This window comes from Gymnoscopelus braueri (assembly GCF_963280865.1).
Source record: "Gymnoscopelus braueri genome assembly, chromosome: 6".
NCBI classification, from domain to species: Eukaryota; Metazoa; Chordata; class Actinopteri; order Myctophiformes; family Myctophidae; genus Gymnoscopelus; species Gymnoscopelus braueri.
Genome location: NC_137607.1, coordinates 3,704,802 through 3,728,227, shown reverse-complemented (window position 1 = coordinate 3,728,227; position 23,426 = coordinate 3,704,802). Strand labels below are relative to the sequence as shown.

General features: G+C 42.1%; 1 protein-coding gene across 1 annotated transcript; it reads right to left on the bottom strand.

Moving 5' to 3' along the window:
• Positions 1 to 1,802: 1,802 nt before the first annotated feature.
• On the bottom strand, positions 1,803 to 22,383 carry LOC308087399 (PI-PLC X domain-containing protein 1-like). The gene is made up of 6 exons (XM_080431205.1): positions 22,135 to 22,383; positions 12,205 to 12,341; positions 9,154 to 9,282; positions 8,607 to 8,762; positions 6,698 to 6,881; positions 1,803 to 2,056 (listed from the first exon to the last, which is right to left on the bottom strand). Exons 1-6 carry the CDS (start codon positions 22,238 to 22,240, stop codon positions 1,809 to 1,811), a joined length of 960 nt encoding a protein of 319 aa, XP_080287331.1. The 5' UTR covers positions 22,241 to 22,383; the 3' UTR covers positions 1,803 to 1,808.
• Between the last annotated feature and the right edge of the window lie 1,043 nt (positions 22,384 to 23,426).

Genomic DNA, 23,426 nt, shown 5'->3' with positions numbered 1-23,426 from the left:
AAGTGTAAAATAAGGGGTATAGTCCACCCCCCCCACCTTCTGAGAGCCTGTGACGTCCCTGGATTAGTTAATGAACAACAACAGAACAGTAATGTACAGTAACTGCACATTGTTACCGTGTGTATTATTGTAAACAAACAGGACGACATAAACACTGTATGTCCATATTTCACATTTTCACTTTTTTTTGGTGTAAACCTAATGCCCTACTTCTTATAAGAATGCCGCACAAAAGTAGTGTAAAATAGCTGATCTACAGGCTCACGACGCGCCGCATCGTCACGACACGTGAGCTTGTAGATCTGCTCTTCTCACTATTTCTGAAAGATTTTTAAAGGTTTCATGACGTTCAGTTTTACCACACATTAAAAGTCTTTGTCATGGTCCTTCAAACGTGTATAGAAAGTTTCAACAAAATATTCCACTCCATTGATCCATGGCAGGTGTTTTTCTCTGACATTTCTAAAGCCTTTTCAACTGCAATGAAAAAAGAAATCTTTGCCTGCGGGTGTCGCTGGTGAGGGATTTTGCCTGTCAATCATCACTCTGCTCCGCCCCCCCCCAAAGGAAAGGATAGGGGAGGGGAGGGGCGAGGAGGAGAGTGGGCGGGATTAATCGACTGTGACCTCACTGCCGAAGGGCCAAGCTCAGATTACTTTTCAGCCTAATTATTCAGAAAACCCCAGACCACAGAAAATCCACTGAATGTTCAAAGTTCAGATTTTTTGGGTGTAATTGAGGTCATAAAACCCCCAAAAAAACATAACAAATAAAAAAAGTGAAAATGAATGTCATAGAACCTTTAAAGTGAAAGTGCTTAAGTGGCTATTTTTGGTAAAGGTTCTCTTCAGAAAAGGGATGCTAGGGTTCAAGTGGTTAAGGAAAAAAATATATATATCACACAAAGATTTGGCGGACCCCCTGTAGTAACTCTGAGGACCCCCTATGGGTCCCGGACCCCCTGTTGAAGACCCGCCCTGCACTACAGTAAACCTCTTATCTCCATATATCCAACTTTTTTATTTTTTTCTCGTAAATCAACGCCCTACTTGATCACAGTACAGCGTCACACAAAAGCATCAAAAGTATACCTTTGAGATACTTTTGATGCTTTTGAATTTGAATCCTGAAAAGTAACAGTTTTGGCCGTAATGAGGTTTCCTCCCCGAACAGAGACGATCGTTACCAAACGGCTAAAGTGCTTCGGCTGTGACCGTGCCGTGCGTGACGTCGTCCTCTCTGTAGAAAGAAGGAAGTCACCGTGTCCAATCAGCTGATCAGATGCTATTTTCTTGGTGTCTTGTGACTAATAAATCAATGGTACAATGCTCACCACAAAATGATCACCCTCTGGCCCTGTTAACTTATAAAAAAGGTCAGTTGCTACCAGGCAGTCTTGTAGCCTACAGTCTTGTAGGAGTCTACATTGCAGCTATACAGTATTTGGAACTACTACTAATTGACCTTTTTCATAGCAGCAGTATTAGCATAAATAGTTGTATAATGTTAATTTTGTAATGTCAAATTCTCTTTTTTTCTCGAAAATAGCTGATCTGCAAACTCACAACTTGATGTGAGCTTGTAAATCGGCTATTTTTGAAATAGCCGAGTGATAAACTAGGGTTAAAGTGGTTAAACTGATTTTGGTGCTATATTAACTCATTTAGCTGGGGACCCTCTGTCCGGAACCCCCTCAAAGTGGGGTCCATGGGGTCCATGGGCCCCACTTTGAACACCTGTGCCTATCTATGTCAATATAGCTGTCATGACAGAACTGGCAAATTTACAGCCAATCAAAGTCCTTGTATCTAAAGGGTCTTTTTCCTCAGCAGTTTGTGGTTGAGCGCGATGACCAGAGGACAGAACGGGACGGGTCCCACGAAGTCTCCGGCGATGATGTTGAGAGAGTCGCGCTGGGATCCGGGCGTCTGCTCCTGCAGCCACTCCATCAGACACGCCCAGTTGGTGGTGGTCAGCGTCCTCAGGGACTGATGTGGGTGGACGGCCATGAAGCTCCTCTCAGCCGTCAGGTTCAGACCTGAGACGAACAAGCCCTCTGGACAGGAAAACAGTCAGCACACAATTGTGTGTTTGGCCATTGAACATTGGAACAGAATACAATTCTAATTTCTGTTTGGTTTTTAGGGTTCATAATCACAAATTGCACAGGACCGATATGACCAATAACTTCAATATACAAAGAAATTACTGACAGATTTAATAATTTCCCAAAAATGGCACAAATGGCACAAATAGCTGGTCTACAAGCTTATCTACAAGCAGATCTACAGATCTGCTTGTAGATAAGCAGATCTACAAGCTATCTGCAATAGCAAAAAGTAGCAGATCGCGTCATTTTGCTTTTCTTTTCTTTTTTATGTCTGAACATTTTTCAACATGGAAACGATTATGAAGACTATACTAAAGTAATTGCGATTATCTAAAATAATTATGATTAGGCAATTATGTAACAATTGTGACAGGCCTAGGTATGGGTACATCTCTACTCGTAGATGTGCTATTTTCACCAAATGTTGAATAGGGATGCTAGGGTTCAAGTGGTTAAACTATCCACTATATCATTTCCTAACTCCACAGATCAACGAGTAACCAGATGTGTTTCAGTGACGTGTTGTACCGTGTACCTGGTCATCCCAGGTGTTTCTAGGTGTTTATTCATAGTGTTGTACTGTGTACCTGGTCGTCCCAGGTGTTTCTAGGTGTTTATTCATAGTGTTGTACTGTGTACCTGGTCGTCCCAGGTGTTTCTAGGTGTTTATTCATAGTGTTGTACTGTGTACCTGGTCGTCCCAGGTGTTTCTAGGTGTTTATTCATAGTGTTGTACTGTGTACCTGGTCGTCTCAGGTGTTTCTAGGTGTTTATTCATAGTGTTGTACTGTGTACCTGGTCGTCTCAGGTGTTTCTAGGTGTTTATTCATAGTGTTGTACTGTGTACCTGGTCGTCCCAGGTGTTTCTAGGTGTTTATTCATAGTGTTGTACTGTGTACCTGGTCGTCCCAGGTGTTTCTAAGTGTTTATTCATAGTGTTGTACTGTGTACCTGGTCGTCCCAGGTGTTTCTAGGTGTTTATTCATAGTGTTGTACTGTGTACCTGGTCGTCCCAGGTGTTTCTAGGTGTTTATTCATAGTGTTGTACTGTGTACCTGGTCGTCCCAGGTGTTTCTAGGTGTTTATTCATAGTGTTGTACTGTGTACCTGGTCATCCCAGGTGTTTCTAGGTGTTTATTCATAGTGTTGTACTGTGTACCTGGTCGTCCCAGGTGTTTCTAGGTGTTTATTCATAGTGTTGTACTGTGTACCTGGTCATCCCAGGTGTTTCTAGGTGTTTATTCATAGTGTTGTACTGTGTACCTGGTCGTCCCAGGTGTTTCTAGGTGTTTATTCATAGTGTTGTACTGTGTACCTGGTCATCCCAGGTGTTTCTAGGTGTTTATTCATAGTGTTGTACTGTGTACCTGGTCGTCCCAGGTGTTTCTAAGTGTTTATTCATAGTGTTGTACTGTGTACCTGGTCGTCCCAGGTGTTTCTAAGTGTTTATTCATAGTGTTGTACTGTGTACCTGGTCGTCCCAGGTGTTTCTAAGTGTTTATTCATAGTGTTGTACTGTGTACCTGGTCGTCCCAGGTGTTTCTAGGTGTTTATTCATAGTGTTGTACTGTGTACCTGGTCGTCCCAGGTGTTTCTAGGTGTTTATTCATAGTGTTGTACTGTGTACCTGGTCGTCCAGGTGTTTCTAGGTGTTTATTCATAGTGTTGTACTGTGTACCTGGTCATCCCAGGTGTTTCTAGGTGTTTATTCATAGTGTTGTACTGTGTACCTGGTCGTCCCAGGTGTTTCTAGGTGTTTATTCATAGTGTTGTACTGTGTACCTGGTCGTCCCAGGTGTTTCTAGGTGTTTATTCATAGTGTTGTACTGTGTACCTGGTCGTCCCAGGTGTTTCTAGGTGTTTATTCATAGTGTTGTACTGTGTACCTGGTCATCCCAGGTGTTTCTAGGTGTTTATTCATAGTGTTGTACTGTGTACCTGGTCGTCCCAGGTGTTTCTAGGTGTTTATTCATAGTGTTGTACTGTGTACCTGGTCGTCCCAGGTGTTTCTAGGTGTTTATTCATAGTGTTGTACTGTGTACCTGGTCGTCCCAGGTGTTTCTAGGTGTTTATTCATAGTGTTGTACTGTGTACCTGGTCGTCTCAGGTGTTTCTAGGTGTTTATTCATAGTGTTGTACTGTGTACCTGGTCGTCTCAGGTGTTTCTAGGTGTTTATTCATAGTGTTGTACTGTGTACCTGGTCGTCCCAGGTGTTTCTAGGTGTTTATTCATAGTGTTGTACTGTGTACCTGGTCGTCCCAGGTGTTTCTAAGTGTTTATTCATAGTGTTGTACTGTGTACCTGGTCGTCCCAGGTGTTTCTAGGTGTTTATTCATAGTGTTGTACTGTGTACCTGGTCGTCCCAGGTGTTTCTAGGTGTTTATTCATAGTGTTGTACTGTGTACCTGGTCGTCCCAGGTGTTTCTAGGTGTTTATTCATAGTGTTGTACTGTGTACCTGGTCATCCCAGGTGTTTCTAGGTGTTTATTCATAGTGTTGTACTGTGTACCTGGTCGTCCCAGGTGTTTCTAGGTGTTTATTCATAGTGTTGTACTGTGTACCTGGTCATCCCAGGTGTTTCTAGGTGTTTATTCATAGTGTTGTACTGTGTACCTGGTCGTCCCAGGTGTTTCTAGGTGTTTATTCATAGTGTTGTACTGTGTACCTGGTCATCCCAGGTGTTTCTAGGTGTTTATTCATAGTGTTGTACTGTGTACCTGGTCGTCCCAGGTGTTTCTAAGTGTTTATTCATAGTGTTGTACTGTGTACCTGGTCGTCCCAGGTGTTTCTAAGTGTTTATTCATAGTGTTGTACTGTGTACCTGGTCGTCCCAGGTGTTTCTAAGTGTTTATTCATAGTGTTGTACTGTGTACCTGGTCGTCCCAGGTGTTTCTAGGTGTTTATTCATAGTGTTGTACTGTGTACCTGGTCGTCCCAGGTGTTTCTAGGTGTTTATTCATAGTGTTGTACTGTGTACCTGGTCGTCTCAGGTGTTTCTAGGTGTTTATTCATAGTGTTGTACTGTGTACCTGGTCGTCCAGGTGTTTCTAGGTGTTTATTCATAGTGTTGTACTGTGTACCTGGTCGTCCCAGGTGTTTCTAGGTGTTTATTCATAGTGTTGTACTGTGTACCTGGTCATCCCAGGTGTTTCTAGGTGTTTATTCATAGTGTTGTACTGTGTACCTGGTCGTCCCAGGTGTTTCTAGGTGTTTATTCATAGTGTTGTACTGTGTACCTGGTCGTCTCAGGTGTTTCTAGGTGTTTATTCATAGTGTTGTACTGTGTACCTGGTCGTCCCAGGTGTTTCTAAGTGTTTATTCATAGTGTTGTACTGTGTACCTGGTCGTCCCAGGTGTTTCTAGGTGTTTATTCATAGTGTTGTACTGTGTACCTGGTCGTCCCAGGTGTTTCTAGGTGTTTATTCATAGTGTTGTACTGTGTACCTGGTCATCCCAGGTGTTTCTAGGTGTTTATTCATAGTGTTGTACTGTGTACCTGGTCGTCCCAGGTGTTTCTAAGTGTTTATTCATAGTGTTGTACTGTGTACCTGGTCGTCCCAGGTGTTTCTAAGTGTTTATTCATAGTGTTGTACTGTGTACCTGGTCGTCCCAGGTGTTTCTAAGTGTTTATTCATAGTGTTGTACTGTGTACCTGGTCGTCCCAGGTGTTTCTAGGTGTTTATTCATAGTGTTGTACTGTGTACCTGGTCGTCCCAGGTGTTTCTAGGTGTTTATTCATAGTGTTGTACTGTGTACCTGGTCGTCTCAGGTGTTTCTAGGTGTTTATTCATAGTGTTGTACTGTGTACCTGGTCGTCCAGGTGTTTCTAGGTGTTTATTCATAGTGTTGTACTGTGTACCTGGTCGTCCCAGGTGTTTCTAGGTGTTTATTCATAGTGTTGTACTGTGTACCTGGTCATCCCAGGTGTTTCTAGGTGTTTATTCATAGTGTTGTACTGTGTACCTGGTCGTCCCAGGTGTTTCTAGGTGTTTATTCATAGTGTTGTACTGTGTACCTGGTCGTCTCAGGTGTTTCTAGGTGTTTATTCATAGTGTTGTACTGTGTACCTGGTCGTCCCAGGTGTTTCTAAGTGTTTATTCATAGTGTTGTACTGTGTACCTGGTCGTCCCAGGTGTTTCTAGGTGTTTATTCATAGTGTTGTACTGTGTACCTGGTCGTCCCAGGTGTTTCTAGGTGTTTATTCATAGTGTTGTACTGTGTACCTGGTCGTCCCAGGTGTTTCTAGGTGTTTATTCATAGTGTTGTACTGTGTACCTGGTCGTCTCAGGTGTTTCTAGGTGTTTATTCATAGTGTTGTACTGTGTACCTGGTCGTCCAGGTGTTTCTAGGTGTTTATTCATAGTGTTGTACTGTGTACCTGGTCGTCCCAGGTGTTTCTAGGTGTTTATTCATAGTGTTGTACTGTGTACCTGGTCATCCCAGGTGTTTCTAGGTGTTTATTCATAGTGTTGTACTGTGTACCTGGTCGTCCCAGGTGTTTCTAGGTGTTTATTCATAGTGTTGTACTGTGTACCTGGTCGTCTCAGGTGTTTCTAGGTGTTTATTCATAGTGTTGTACTGTGTACCTGGTCGTCCCAGGTGTTTCTTCCGGTCCAGGTATGTGATGACACCCTGGGCCGTGGGTTCGTCGGCCCACCAGTAAGGGATGGCCGGCCACAGCTCCTGGTGGCTGACCGCTGCCTGGTCGTCATAGGACAGCAGCACCTGATGACCACATGACCACAAGGTCCTCAACGTCACCGCTGCTTCCTGAAGGAGGAGAGAAGAGAGGGACAATCTGTAGGGCAATGCTCACAAACGTTGGGACAACAATTCCATCCAATGAACAGTGGTGTAAAGTAACTAAATACATTTACTCAAGTACTGTACTTAAAGGAGCATTTCACCCCTGGAAGAAGTTCCAGGGGTGACCACAGGGGGGACCACAGGGGGACCACAGGGGGACCACAGGGGGACCACAGCGTATCACTGCCTATAACTTCAACTCCCAGAATGCTTTGGTGCCTTGTGGCAGGGGAGGTTCCATGTGGGTGTGATCTCCAACAATAACATCCAAACAGCATGCCAGTGTCGCCATGTCTGCTTATTATAAGCGGCTTCTTTCTAAAATGTAGTTGATATTTGGGCTTGTTTCCAAATGTTTTGATTGCTGTTTAAACCAGTGGTTCTCAAACATGTTCATGTATTTTTCCACAGACCCCCATCTGAAATTATAATTTGTGGCAGGGAGCCCCTAACAAATATGTGTCAAAAATATTCCACATTTTGAAAAGCAAATAAAAATATTTTGCAAAAAAAAAAAAATCCACATTTTGGACTTTTTCCCCCTCAAGATTTTTTTGTAAATAGCAGATCTACAATCTCACAATGGGTTGCGAAGCGTTGTGAGCTTGTAGATCAGCAATTTTCAAATATATAATATCCCATGTCTAGGTAAAGTGCTCTTGGCATAGTTATTTTTCTTTTGGGCTTGTTTTCATAGACCTGGCTGCTTATTTCTCTCACAATATCTGGCAACACTGGCTGTCCTCGCAAACGTTCATCTAGTTACATATATGTCCAAGGATTCGTTAGTGATGTCATATCACTGGGACATCCTTGGTATCTTTCTGGTGTTCTACTTCCGTGTCGCATAGTATTGACATCACTGTCGAATCCTTGGTATTATGATCCTAGCCTTTGCGACGGTGTTTGTTTACCAGCGCTGCCACTCCACGCTGTATTTTTTTTTTCAAGCTTGCGCTTATGAAACACTACACAGGATTATTATTTCATGTCAACATTCTAGTACAACTATCAGAAGATAACTCAGGTAAAGTAATGCCTCACTCTGCAAGGGGGTTTGCCCGCTGGCCGCAGCTAATGGGAGTGGCCGAGTGGCGAAAGAAGGTTGAACAAAGTGTTACGGGGGCTGTCGTTTGGAGCTGGTCTGACTGAGACGCGTCAAGACAACATGTAGTGCGGAAAGGAATGAGACATATCTCTCATGACGCAAATAACGTCACGAAGAATGCGAAGATTACTAGATATCTAAAAACACAGATTATTCACCAAAAAAAACCCAGGATCTTGTTTCTTGACTCCTAAACTTCATTAAAAGACCGAAAACTTCTTCCAGGGGTGAAATGGTCCTTTAAGTACAATTTTAAGGTAGTTTTTTTTTACCTCTACTTGAGTATTTCCAATTTGCAGTACTTTTACTTCTACTCCACTACATCTCAGAGGCAAATATTATACTTTTACTCCACTACAATTATTTGAAAACTTTAGTTACTAGTTACTTTTGATTATCATTACAAAACATACATTAACCACTTCAGCCCTATATACATTTTGGCCCTTTGAAAATAGCCGATCTACAAGCTCACGATGCGTCGCGATTGTGAGCTTGTAGAATCCTCAAAATCCTCAAAATTGTAGTACAGTACTTAAGTAAATGTACTTAGTTACTTTACACCACTGGAGTAAACTCACTTTCCGTGGACAGAGTTTGGAGCCAAAGAGTTTCTTCAGGGACCGAATGAAGGATTGATGGAGCTGGTCGCTCAGTCCCTCAAAATGGCTGCAAGCCAGAATAACAATCTCCTTTGGGTGAGAGTCCAGCCATGACTCCACTGACGTCAGGGTTTCCTACAAAGACATGATGGCAATTACAACCAGGGCTGTGAATCTTCTGCTATCTCACCATTCAATTCGATTCCGATTCTTGGGGTCACGATTCCGATTATCATAATACATATGTATTTGGACACTTACATATACAACCTGCTGGGTTGCAACAGTTGCAACCCAACAAGATTTTTTTTAAATAGCAGATCTACAAGCTTGTAGGTGCCGCGCTACAAGCTTGTAGATCTGCTATTTTTGGAATAATCAAAGAAATCCTAAAATGACACAGATGCGTTCCCGGTCTTAAAGGGTTAAGTGGCTAAGACGACTAATGGATGTAGGTGATTTTAAAAGATCAATTAGATTTTTTTCACATCAATTCATTGATATAGAAAAGCCTGTGTATACTCACCAGAACGGTCAGATAGGTGTATAAGGCATGTGCAAAATACAGGTAGTGGGTCGAGTCGTGCGGTTTCTGTGCAATGCGAAGGTCGAAGTAGCGAATTCCCATTGACAGCTGCTCCACAATGCTGTTGTCCTGAACGGAGGAGAAACATTTATAACCCATCAGAGTAGGAAAGACATGGGTTCGTTTTCATCTCCAAATATCTGACATATCAGTAGTATAAGGTCTAAGGGCGCGCTCCCACCAAAACATGACCCTCCCCGTAGCCCACACCGCCTTCTGCCTCGAGCACCATGGTGCTTCCTGAGTCTTGGGACGGTCCGCCTTCCACTCACCCGATTGGACAGAGGGGGAAAATCAGCGCCTGCCTCCAGCAGTTTTATGCTTCAAATGGACAAGTCGTGTAGAGCAGATAAACGCAAGGTCTGCGCGACATGCGGAAAGATCCGCTCTTGCGTGAATCCACGCATTTACATTGACAAAGCATTTGCAGATTCTGCCCCAGAGGTAAAATAAAAGTGCGGTGGGAGCGCGCCCTAATGGCGTACGGTCTGATATTACTACAGTATAGCCTACTCATCTTTTCAGCCTTAGATGCATGTTAAAGCTGTATAATGTAACTTTTTTTTGGTGAATATCTTTGTATGGTAGAGTACGTTAAAACATTGAGTGCAAGAGTTACAGAGAGGGTACAGCCAGTGGTGGCTGTTTTTAACAATTTTTGTACCTTTTTCAAGTAGTCATAAAATATTTTCCGTGATCACCGTCCTCACGGTGATCCCCTCATTACACACACAGGGGTCTCGTAGAATCGGGGGGAAAAAAATTAAAAACATTCGGTAATCCGTTCCATAGTTGCAGCCATTGAAAATAGTCGAAAATACATGGTAAAAAAAAAAAGTACACAGGAGCCGATATACAGACTTTTAAAGTAATAAGTTGACGAGGAAGTGGATGGGAGTCTAAATCTTCGAAAAATCTCCTATAAAAATATAGAAAAATATATATTTTTTGAAAAAAAAAAAAAAATCTATCTATCTATGTATATATATATATATATATTTTTTTAATGTTTTTTTTTCCAACCATTGAGTGCCAAAAACGGCTATGGCCGTTTTTGCCACTCAATGTGTTAATACAATATAACTTATACAATTGAGGTGGTTGTATTTGGTCTCCCTGCTCTTCTATGAGACATTTAGATCGTGTGTCTGGGCTAGACATGACCTTTGACACGATCCCGTTTCTGGTTTGACACAAATTTCGATTTTTTTTTATTTCTCCTCTGAGCAAGCAGGGCTATTATCTCATTGGTAAACATGTCAGTCCTTGCACAGGAGACCCGGGTTCAATCTGAAGAGGGAAGACACGTAGTGCAGCTTTAACTGCAGTCATCTGGTGTGATTTAATTATAGTCATTTAACTTCCTGGTAGGGTTTACCCTTTGAAACCGGGGACGCATCTGTGTCATTTTTAGATTTCTTTGGCTATTCAAAAATAGCTGATACTATACAAAAAAAAGTTATGAATTATCAGTTTTAATTCACTATATCAGTACTTACTTTGTACGCACTCTTTCCCCAATACTACACCCAAAAGACTACTATATATATTTAAAGGTAGGGTAAGTGATTTTCTTTGGTTAAAATAAGTGTTAAATAGCTCTATATTCTGATAGTGCTCATTGCTATAGAGTGTTTGTTCAGTAACAGGAAGTCTCCATGTTTCTCCAGCTCTTTAATAAACAGAAAATGCATTTTCGTTTCAGTTTCCAATTTCCAATTGTATCCAATCAGGATAGAGAACTCAGTCAGGATATAGATTAAACAAGTGAAATTGGAAGTGATGACACTAAGAAATGAGCAGGCAAAGTTGGAACTGGAACACTATAAAAATGAAGCTTAAAAATGGGTACTTTCTCCTGATTGGCTGAGATTTTGTCACCTAACGGAAAATGTATTTTCTGTTTATCAAAGAGCTGGAGAGACGGGGAGACTCCTGTTACTGAACACACACTCTATAGCAATGATTACTATCACAATATAGTGCTTTAACCTTTTAACAAAATACTTTTAGTTTTAACCCAAAAATATCACTTACCCTACCTTTAACTACTTTCAACCTGGCATCCCTATTTTGGGCATGTGTTGTCATAGGCACAAATAAATAAATAATAATAATTATATATATATTTATATATATATATATATATATATATATATATATCGTTGATGTCAGTTGGAAACTGTATGTCCACAACCAGCCCTTTTTTATTATTATTTCAAAAACATAAAAGAAATAGTGAAAATAGCTGTACAAACTCACAACGCGTGGCATCGCGACGCGTTGTGAGCTTACAGATCTGCTATTTTCCCTACTTTCCCCACACTCTTGTATGATGATGATGTAGGGCCTTAATTTACAAAGAAAACACACGTTGAAATATGGAGATGCAAGGTTTCTGCCCGACAACAACGAAACATAAATATAAAAAGCATTCATTCATCATTCATTCAGATCATGAATGAATGATGACCCATGAATGGCTATGAATCTCTTGCAGGTTTTCTGTGTAGTCGAGGTAAATGAGGCACTTTGGATTCAGAAAGGAGGGAAAGGAGGCACTGAAGCAAGAGAAGGTTTGAAAACAACAACCGCTCTATCGCAGTGGTTCTCAACCTGTGGGTCGGGACCCCGACATGATTTGGGGGGGGGGGGGGGGGGGGGCCCAGATGACAGTGAAGTGAAAATGTAAGGACTTTGAACTCACTGAGTGCCAGAATTATTTCTGGCTATGTTGTTGATTTTTTCAAAGTAAAAAAAAAGTGCTTAGGAAGCGAGATACAGCATTTTTCAGTTATAAGTTAAACAAGGAGTGGATGGAGCAGCAAATCTTCAGATAATGATATCTTGGGTTCTGAACTTTTTTTTTTTACAATTTTTTTTCAAAAACATGTGAAACACGTGATTGGCCTGAAAAGATTGAGAGCCACTGATCTTATAGTATGAATCACCCGGTGCCTCCGTGCCATACAGTGCAGTACGTATACATACCTGTGTCTTAGACCATTTGAATATCAGAGGTCTGGTCAGGCAGTGGCAGAGTTTATCCAGGAACCTCAGAATGAGCGACTCAGATCTGACCAGAGGAGAGTGGATGTCCAGACAGTAGCTCATGGCGTCGTGGCTTCCTAGTATGAACATTAAAAAATAAACCAGTTGAACACATTTATTGCCTAGATCGCATATAATTATAATTATGCGTTCTTTCAAGGGGCGACCTAACACAGCTTTGGAATGATCGATCGTCTCTCAGAGAAGAAAAATGTGGATGTGACATCATTCCAAAAAACGTCACTTCCACCCGCCCCAATGATGGGATTTTCAGAAACAGTTGTAACTCAGTTTCATTTTTTTTTCATTGAAAACCACCCGTTTTCAGCGGACCAAAGCTCCAAAATGGCGGATCGCGGTTGGAAACTTGTCGTTCCCATGGATACACAGATCCTTCCGTCTACTCACAGGAACCTTTTTTCGTGTGTTTTTTTTTTACACAATGTCGGTTCCAAGGCGTTTCAAATATCATCGGATTGAGGTAATTATACGCCGGCACAGGGATAGAAAACTATGTTTAATATCTTGGCAATCAATGTGTTAATCTGTTACATTGTACAGAGAAACCAGTTTGATATCGGGCAGAAACCTCTTATCCCCATATTTTAAAGGGGAATTCCACTCATTTTCAACATCGAACTATGTGTCTTTAATACACCTTAGAACTGTTGTGTGGAAATAAGAAAAAAGTCCCCCCCCCCCTTCTATGTTGCCTAGAACTGGATAATTGATTGAGGTCATGTGATCAGTGACATAAGCAAGGTGTACTTTTGGCTGAGGGGGCGGAGCCAAAAGTACACCTTTCTTATTTCCACACAACAGCTCTAAGGTGTATTAAAGACATATAGTTCAATGTTGAAAATGAGTGGTCTTCCCTTCTAACTTTTCGTGTTTTTTTCCGTAAATGAATGTCCTACTTTATCATGCCACACCGTCACACAAAAGTAGCAGATCTACAAGCTTGAAATGCAGCGCTGTTTGAGCTTGTGGATCTGTTGCTTTTGACGTTTTTCGAATTTGAAATCCTGAAAAGTAACAGTTTTGGATATAATGAGGTTTCCACCCCGACAGAGACTATATATATATATGTTCAAGGTTCAAGGTTGTTCTTCATTGTTACATCTTGTGCACAACAGTGTTGATTTCGTCGACTAAAACTATGACGAAAAATGTTGGTTGACTACCTTTTTTCACTGACCAAAACTAAATAAAAACTAAATAAAAACTAAGCTATGATGACTAAAACTAAGACTAAATATATTGACATTTTCGTCAACAAATAAAAACTAGACTAAAATGTTAGACAGTGACGAGAGGAGAAGAGATCCAGTAGAACTAAAAGACAAGTCATTTTATGTTTGGTTGCGCTCGGGTGTTGCGCTCTGAAAATAGCAGATCTACAAGCTCACAACGCGTCGCAGTGCGACGCGTTGTGAGCTTGTAGATCTGCTATTTTCAGCATGCAACCAAGTGTAAAATCAGCCAATACGACACCATCAAGGCACCGCCAACATACATTTTAGTCGACTAAATCAACTGTAGATTTAGTCGACTATAATCTTATGATATTTAGTCGACTAAAACTAGACAAAAACTAAAACATTTCAGATGACTAAAATATGACTAAAACTAAATGGAATTTGATTCAAAAGACTATGACTAAAACTACATCAACATTTGCTGTCAAAATCAACCCTGGTGCACAGGTACATAAGAGTAAAACTTGTTTTTGTCCGGCTTCCAACAGACATTGCAGCAGCATATGGGTAATAATAATAAAAGTGAAGAAAAAAAAGAAAGAGAGAAAGAAAAGAGAGAGAAAAAGGTGTCAGTGGTTTTACACTAATAGGATAATAAAAACACATCAGTGAATGTACATTGCACGTCTAAGCTTGGCATATTATATATACACCGTCAGCATTTATCAGCAGCTGCCACAGTACCTTATATAAACAACACCATAGTACCTTCTAAGTTTAGGTATAGGAACAGTCAAGCGTATTAAGGTGCAAAACAAGACGAGTAAGTCCAGTCATTCTGTGAGCAGAAAGTGCAGACTCTGTGTAACATTTGGAATTGTAGGAGTTGAGGCATACAATTTAGTTTGACTCGGCTCCACAGATAAATACTGTGAAAATAGCCGATCTACAAGCTCACAACGCAAGGCATATTGAGCTTGTAGATCGAGCTATTTTCACAATATTTGCCTTTTTCTTATTACTCAATGTCGCCCATTTTAGAGGTATTAAAAAGGTCATAAAAGCCTTTAAATTGTCACTTTGGAAATGTGCAGATACCCTGTATACACTTATACTGTATGTTTGGTTGTTTACTGCTGAGTGAGGGTATTACAGTATATTCTCCTTTTACACACACACACACACACACACACACACACACACACACACACACACACACACACACACACACACACACACACACACACACACACACACACACACACACACACACACACACACACGACGCGTTGTGAGCTTGTAGATCTGCTATTTTGAGAGCGCAACACCCGAGCACAACCAAACATAAAATGACTTGTCTTTTAGTTCTACTGGATCTCTTCTCCTCTAGTCCCTCACTAACATTTTAGTCTAGTTTTTATTTGTTGACAAAGTTGACAGTATATTTAGTCTTAGTTTTAGTCATCATAGCTTAGTTTTTATTTAGTTTTCATCTAGTTCTCGTCACTGAAAAAAGGTAGTCGACCAACATTTTTCGTCATAGTTTTAGTCGACAAAATCAACACTGCCCTCTCACTGTATGTTGTTTTTTTCCACTGTTTGTTTTGGTGGAGGGATGTTTTTGGGCAACTAAAGCAAACAGTGAAAAAAACCATAATACAGCAAGAGGGCAGTGTGTTTCTGCAGGTAAACACCACCACACTACTCCAGTGTGTTTCTGCAGGTAAACACCACCACACTACTCCAGTGTGTTACTTTCTGCAGGTAAACACCACCACACTACTCCAGTGTGTTACTTTCTGCAGGTAAACACCACCACACTACTCCAGTGTGTTTCTGCAGGTAAACACCACCACACTACTCCAGTGTGTTTCTGCAGGTAAAACACCACCACACTACTCCAGTGTGTTTCTGCAGGTAAAACACCACCACACTACTCCAGTGTGTTTCTGCAGGTAAAACACCACCACACTACTCCAGTGTGTTTCTGCAGGTAAAACACCACCACACTACTCCAGTGTGTTTCTACAGGTAAACACCACCACACTACTCCAGTGTGTTTCTGCAGGTAAACACCACCACACTACTCCAGTGTGTTTCTGCAGGTAAAACACCACCACACTACTCCAGTGTGTTTCTACAGGTAAACACCACCACACTACTCCAGTGTGTTTCTGCAGGTAAACACCACCACACTACTCCAGTGTGTTTCTGCAGGTAAAACACCACCACACTACTCCAGTGTGTTTCTACAGGTAAACACCACCACACTACTCCAGTGTGTTTCTGCAGGTAAACACCACCACACTACTCCAGTGTGTTTCTGCAGGTAAACACCACCACACTACTCCAGTGTGTTTCTGCAGGTAAACACCACCACACTACTCCAGTGTGTTTCTGCAGGTAAACACCACCACACTACTCCAGTGTGTTTCTGCAGGTAAACACCACCACACTACTCCAGTGTGTTTCTACAGGTAAACACCACCACACTACTCCAGTGTGTTTCTGCAGGTTAACACCACCACACTACTCCAGTGTGTTTCTGCAGGTTAACACCACCACACTACTCCAGTGTGTTTCTGCAGGTAAACACCACCACACTACTCCAGTGTGTTTCTGCAGGTAAACACCACCACACTACTCCAGTGTGTTTCTATAGGTAAACACCACCACACTACTCCAGTGTGTTTCTGCAGGTAAACACCACCACACTACTCCAGTGTGTTTCTACAGGTAAACACCACCACACTACTCCAGTGTGTTTCTGCAGGTAAACACCACCACACTACTCCAGTGTGTCTCTGCAGGTAAACACCACCACACTAGTCCAGTGTGTCTCTGCAGGTAAACACCACCACACTACTCCAGGTAAACACCACCACACTACTCCAGTGTGTCTCTGCAGGTAAACACCACCACACTACTCCAGTGTGTTTCTGCAGGTAAACACCACCACACTACTCCAGTGTGTCTCTGCAGGTAAACACCACCACACTACTCCAGTGTGTTTCTGCAGGTAAACACCACCACACTACTCCAGTGTGTTTCTGCAGGTAAACCACCACCACACTACTCCAGTGTGTTTCTGCAGGTAAACACCACCACACTACTCCAGTGTGTTTCTGCAGGTAAAACACCACCACACTACTCCAGTGTGTCTCTGCAGGTAAACACCACCACACTACTCCAGTGTGTTTCTGCAGGTAAACACCACCACACTACTCCAGTGTGTCTCTGCAGGTAAACACCACCACACTACTCCAGTGTGTCTCTGCAGGTAAACACCACCACACTACTCCAGTGTGTTTCTGCAGGTAAACACCACCACACTACTCCAGTGTGTCTCTGCAGGTAAACACCACCACACTACTCCAGTGTGTTTCTGCAGGTAAACACCACCACACTACTCCAGTGTGTTTCTGCAGGTAAAACACCACCACACTACTCCAGTGTGTTTCTGCAGGTAAAACACCACCACACTACTGTAGTGTGTTTCTGCAGGTAAACACCACCACACTACTCCAGTGTGTTTCTGCAGGTAAAACACCACCACACTACTCCAGTGTGTTTCTGCAGGTAAACACCACCACACTACTCCAGTGTGTTTCTACAGGTAAACACCACCACACTACTCCAGTGTGTTTCTACAGGTAAACACCACCACACTACTCCAGTGTGTTTCTACAGGTAAACACCACCACACTACTCCAGTGTGTGTCTCTGCAGGTAAACACCACCACACTACTCCAGTGTGTTTCTGCAGGTAAACACCACCACACTACTCCAGTGTGTTTCTGCAGGTAAACACCACCACACTACTCCAGTGTGTCTCTGCAGGTAAACACCACCACACTACTCCAGTGTGTTTCTGCAGGTAAACACCACCACACTACTCCAGTGTGTTTCTGCAGGTAAAACACCACCACACTACTCCAGTGTGTTTCTGCAGGTAAACACCACCACACTACTCCAGTGTGTTTCTGCAGGTAAAACACCACCACACTACTCCAGTGTGTCTCTGCAGGTAAACACCACCACACTACTCCAGTGTGTTTCTGCAGGTAAACACCACCACACTACTCCAGTGTGTCTCTGCAGGTAAACACCACCACACTACTCCAGTGTGTTTCTGCAGGTAAACACCACCACACTACTCCAGTGTGTGTCTGCAGGTAAAACACCACCACACTACTCCAGTGTGTTTCTGCAGGTAAAACACCACCACACTACTCCAGTGTGTTTCTGCAGGTAAACACCACCACACTACTCCAGTGTGTTTCTGCAGGTAAAACACCACCACACTACTCCAGTGTGTTTCTGCAGGTAAACACCACCACACTACTCCAGTGTGTTTCTACAGGTAAACACCACCACACTACTCCAGTGTGTTTCTACAGGTAAACACCACCACACTACTCCAGTGTGTTTCTACAGGTAAACACCACCACACTACTCCAGTGTGTCTCTGCAGGTAAACACCACCACACTACTCCAGTGTGTTTCTGCAGGTAAACACCACCACACTACTCCAGTGTGTCTCTGCAGGTAAACACCACCACACTACTCCAGTGTGTTTCCACAGGTAAACACCACCACACTACTCCAGTGTGTTTCTGCAGGTAAACACCACCACACTACTGTAGTGTGTTTCTGCAGGTAAACACCACCACACTACTCCAGTGTGTTTCTGCAGGTAAACACCACCACACTACTCCAGCGTGTTTCTGCAGGTAAACACCACCACACTACTGTAGTGTGTTTCTGCAGGTAAACACCACCACACTACTCCAGTGTGTTTCTGCAGGTAAAACACCACCACACTACTCCAGTGTGTTTCTGCAGGTAAACACCACCACACTACTCCAGTGTGTTTCTGCAGGTAAACACCACCACACTACTCCAGTGTGTTTCTGCAGGTAAAACACCACCACACTACTCCAGTGTGTTTCTGCAGGTAAACACCACCACACTACTGTAGTGTGTTTCTGCAGGTAAACACCACTACTCCAGTGTGTTTCTACAGGTAAACATCACCACACTACTCCAGTGTGTTTCTACAGGTAAACACCACCACACTACTCCAGTGTGTTTCTACAGGTAAAACACCACCACACTACTCCAGTGTGTTTCTGCAGGTAAAACACCACCACACTACTCCAGTGTGTTTCTGCAGGTAAACACCACCACACTACTCCAGTGTGTTTCTGCAGGTAAACACCACCACACTACTCCAGTGTGTTTCTACAGGTAAACACCACCACACTACTCCAGTGTGTCTCTGCAGGTAAACACCACCACACTACTCCAGTGTGTTTCTGCAGGTAAACACCACCACACTACTCCAGTGTGTTTCTGCAGGTAAACACCACCACACTACTCCAGTGTGTTTCTACAGGTAAACACCACCACACTACTCCAGTGTGTCTCTGCAGGTAAACACCACCACACTACTCCAGTGTGTTTCTGCAGGTAAACACCACCACACTACTCCAGTGTGTCTCTGCAGGTAAACACCACCACACTACTCCAGTGTGTGTCCACAGGTAAACACCACCACACTACTCCAGTGTGTTTCTGCAGGTAAATACCACCACACTACTGTAGTGTGTTTCTGCAGGTAAACACCACCACACTACTCCAGTGTGTTTCTGCAGGTAAACACCACCACACTACTGTAGTGTGTTTCTGCAGGTAAACACCACCACACTACTCCAGTGTGTTTCTGCAGGTAAAACACCACCACACTACTCCAGTGTGTTTCTGCAGGTAAACACCACCACACTACTCCAGTGTGTTTCTGCAGGTAAACACCACCACACTACTCCAGTGTGTTTCTGCAGGTAAAACACCACCACACTACTCCAGTGTGTTTCTGCAGGTAAACACCACCACACTACTGTAGTGTGTTTCTGCAGGTAAACACCACCACACTACTCCAGTGTGTTTCTACAGGTAAACACCACCACACTACTCCAGTGTGTTTCTACAGGTAAACACCACCACACTACTCCAGTGTGTTTCTACAGGTAAACACCACCACACTACTCCAGTGTGTTTCTACAGGTAAAACACCACCACACTACTCCAGTGTGTTTCTACAGGTAAACACCACCACACTACTCCAGTGTGTTTCTGCAGGTAAACACCACCACACTACTCCAGTGTGTTTCTGCAGGTAAAACACCACCACACTACTCCAGTGTGTTTCTACAGGTAAACACCACCACACTACTGCAGTGTGTTTCTGCAGGTAAAACACCACCACACTACTCCAGTGTGTTTCTGCAGGTAAACACCACCACACTACTCCAGTGTGTTTCTACAGGTAAACACCACCACACTACTCCAGTGTGTTTCTACAGGTAAACACCACCACACTACTCCAGTGTGTTTCTACAGGTAAACACCACCACACTACTCCAGTGTGTTTCTGCAGGTAAAACACCACCACACTACTCCAGTGTGTTTCTGCAGGTAAACACCACCACACTACTCCAGTGTGTTTCTACAGGTAAAACACCACCACACTACTCCAGTGGCTGATGCCTGCTGGTAACATAATAACATTTATTCATTGATTTTGTTATGCAAACAGTAAACACAGGGCAAAGTTGCATACTGTGCTTTTAACTATTACAATGGTGTGTCTCCCACTTTGTCATGGCCTTACAAGCCAGGTTGTGACCGTTGTAATAAGGAACACAGTAAGGATAAAAAACCTAATTAGTGTGTGCACTGCAAAAGCAGCATCAGCAGACACACTGGCGCAGTGAATACGATAGAAATAGACTAGGATCAGGGTTGCCAGATCTGCTTATCATAATTTCCCTGCAAGATTTTATTTGAAAATAGCCGATCTACAAGCTCACAACGCGTCGCGTCGCGACGCGTTGTGAGCTTGTAGATCTGCTATTTTCAAATAGCTGACGTATATGTTAAAGTGCTCGTGTGGCCCCATAGTCGCTTCTTTTGGGCTGGTTTTCCTAGACCTGGTTGCTTGTTTCTCTCACATAATCTGGCAACACTGACTAGGATAGAACTGCACCTTCCCTCGGGTACTGAAGTAGGAAATAAAAGAACATGTAGAGAATATAGAAAATAGGGATAAAAAGAATGTATGAATACATTACTGTAGCAACTACAACGTACAGAATACAGCCTGCCCTACAGTTTAGAATTGGTTATTGAGTTAGGATAGATAAATGTATATTTCAGCCAAAAGTAAATATGCAGAATATAAATGAGTCTGTCAGAGATATACAGCATACAGTCACGCAGCAGAAGGATGAATAAATTAGCAACCAAGTACATAGTTCAAATATTCCCATGAAATGGAACATTGTGCATATTATGTATACATTGAAATCCTTTGAAAGTAGCAGATCTACAAGCTCACAACGCGTTGAGAGCTTGTAGATCCGCTATTTTCAATTAGCCAATATAGCCTAGGTCTGAAGTGGTTAATGTATGTTATTTTTTATAATAATCTAAATCTACTAAGTAACTAATAGTAACTAAGGTTTTCAGATCATTATAGTGGAGTAAAAGTACAATATTTGCCTCTGAGATGTAGTGGAGTAGAAGTAAAAGTATTGAAAAGGGGAAATACTCCAGTAAAGTAAAAAATACCTCAAAATGTTACTGAAGTACAGTACTTGAGTACATGTACTTAGTTACTTTCCACCAGGGGGTTTCCAGGGGTTCCCAGATAAAATGACTGATATTTAATCTTCACCATTATTGTACTGTACAAGTAAATACAACTACAGTAAGAAGAATGTCATGATTTTCCCTGGAACAACATATTTTGAGATGGGGGTCCGCGGCCAAATAAATACACATCATTTTGGGGGTCCTTGACATGAAAACGTTTGAGAGCCACTGGTCTAATGAATGCATAATCAAATTGTGTCCCTGCATTCATAAGGTTGAGTCAGTGTCTCTTCTCTGCTTTATATAGAAGTAAAAGTGATAGTAAAAAACACTGCTGTCACATGGTGAGTCTATAGACTCATGTGACTGCAGTGGTGGGAAAAAAAGTACTCAAATGTTTTACTTAAGTAAAAGTATCAATACTGCAATGTAGAAAAACTCCGTTACAAGTAAAAGTCCAGAATTTACTTGAGTAAAAGTACAAAAATATATTGGTATCAAAATGTGCTTAAAGTACCAAAAGTAGAAAGTACTCATTATGCAGAATGTCCAATTTCACAAGTTTTGACATGTGTAAAATGTATTAAAAATCTTTTGAGAATAGCAGATCTACAAGCTCACTCGCGACGCATTGTGAGCTTGTAGATCTGCTATTTTCAATTGGCCAAAATGTATATAGGGCTGAAGTGGTTAATGTGTTTTGTGATAATAATCCAAATCTACAAAGTAACTACTGTAGTAAATAAAGTTTTCAAATAATTGTAGTGGAGTAAAAAGTACAATATTTGCCTCTGAGATGTAGTGGAGTAGAAGTAAGTAAGTATAGACAATTGGAAATACCCCAGTAAAGTAAAAGCACCTAAACATTGTACAGTACTTAAGTAAATGTACTTAGTTACTTCCCACCACTTCATTTTACTATCAGTCAGACCGATTAGGAAGTTTATAACCAGAACTAAAAGGCAGAAAAACTCTAATAAAGTAATAAGAGTTAAATGCTGATCTATAAACGTACCAGGAATAGAGAGCTTAGTGATGGGGACGTCCCACAGATCCTCTGGTAAACCACTCATCCATTCTTCATAAATATGATCATGATTCTGATCCTCTTCTCCATGCATTCCTCAGATGTTATTATAGGATCATATTCTGCTTTTTTATGAGCTATTAAACTGTGATCTTCTTCTACTGGTACATTATGATCCCTTCAAGCTTCAAACACACAAAGGCAGAGCTGTTCTGTTTCTGTTTCCTCTGCACTGACGACAGCGATGCAGTTTGTCTGATGTGTCTCTCAACCATGGGAGAGAGAGCCTCTTTCTTTGGTGTTTCGACCAGGTGGGCGTGGTTTTGAGGCAACGGGCTTTTGAGGTTTGGGTGGGTTTCATTAGAGCAGTGGTTATCAAACTTTTTCATGTCAAGGACCCCCAAATTGACTTTATTTATTTATTGACGTTATTAGCCCGCGGACCCCCATTTCAAAAGATATGCCAGGGACCCCCATAAGAAGATTTTTTTTTACGGCTATAGCAGTGATTCTCAACCATTTTAATTTCAAGGACCCCCAGTTTGACATGCATTAGGCTACGGACCCCCATTTAATGGCATTTCTATCACTTGGACCGCAATTTATATTGTAAAATCTATGTCAATTTAACTCTGAGTGTACAAATTTGCACACTGAGAGTGTAACTCTGAGAGTGTACATTTGTACACACAGTTACAGACCCATAAGGGTCCATTTGGTGCCTAATCTATCATTTAGCATGGGGACCCCCTGGAACTCCCTCAAGGACCCCTGGGGGTCCCCGGACCCCACTTTGAGAACCAATGTCATAGAGGGTGAGTTTGGGCATAAAACCACGCCCACCTGGCCCAGGTGGGCGTGGTTTTATGCCTAAACCCACCCACAAACCCACAAAAGCCCATGCCTCAAAACCACGCCCACCTGGGCGAAACACCAAAGACAGAGGGAGTCCCCTCTCACCGTCTCGTTCACATTTTCAGGAAATAGCTGTTGTTTATGTGAGGGCTGGTAAGGGACCGTCGTAAAGTTACACACCGAGAAGAAAACGTAAAATGGAATATCCATCATGGTGATCTATGAAATAATAGACAGTGGTGGAAAGTATCTAAGCACATTTAGGCCTACTTAAGTAGAATTTTGAGGTACTTTATTTACTTTATCGGAGTATTTCCCATTTTCTATACCTTTACTTCTACTCCACTACGTCTCAGAGGCAAATATCCACAAGAACAACTGTTTATTTATGTATTTATTACAAAACACATTAACCACTTCAGCCC

What these genes read in the sequence shown, in the direction of transcription:
- LOC308087399 (XM_080431205.1), bottom strand. Translation starts at nt 22,240, where the DNA reads ATGCATGGAGAAGAGGATCAGAATCATGATCATATTTATGAAGAATGG. An exon ending in CCAAACTCTGTCCACGGAAA is followed by an intron (nt 6,882 to 8,606) that starts GTGAGTTTACTC and finishes CTCCTCCTTCAG; the next exon opens with GAAGCAGCGGTGACGTTGAG. An exon ending in GAAACACCTGGGACGACCAG is followed by an intron (nt 2,057 to 6,697) that starts GTACACAGTACA and finishes TTTCCTGTCCAG; the next exon opens with AGGGCTTGTTCGTCTCAGGT.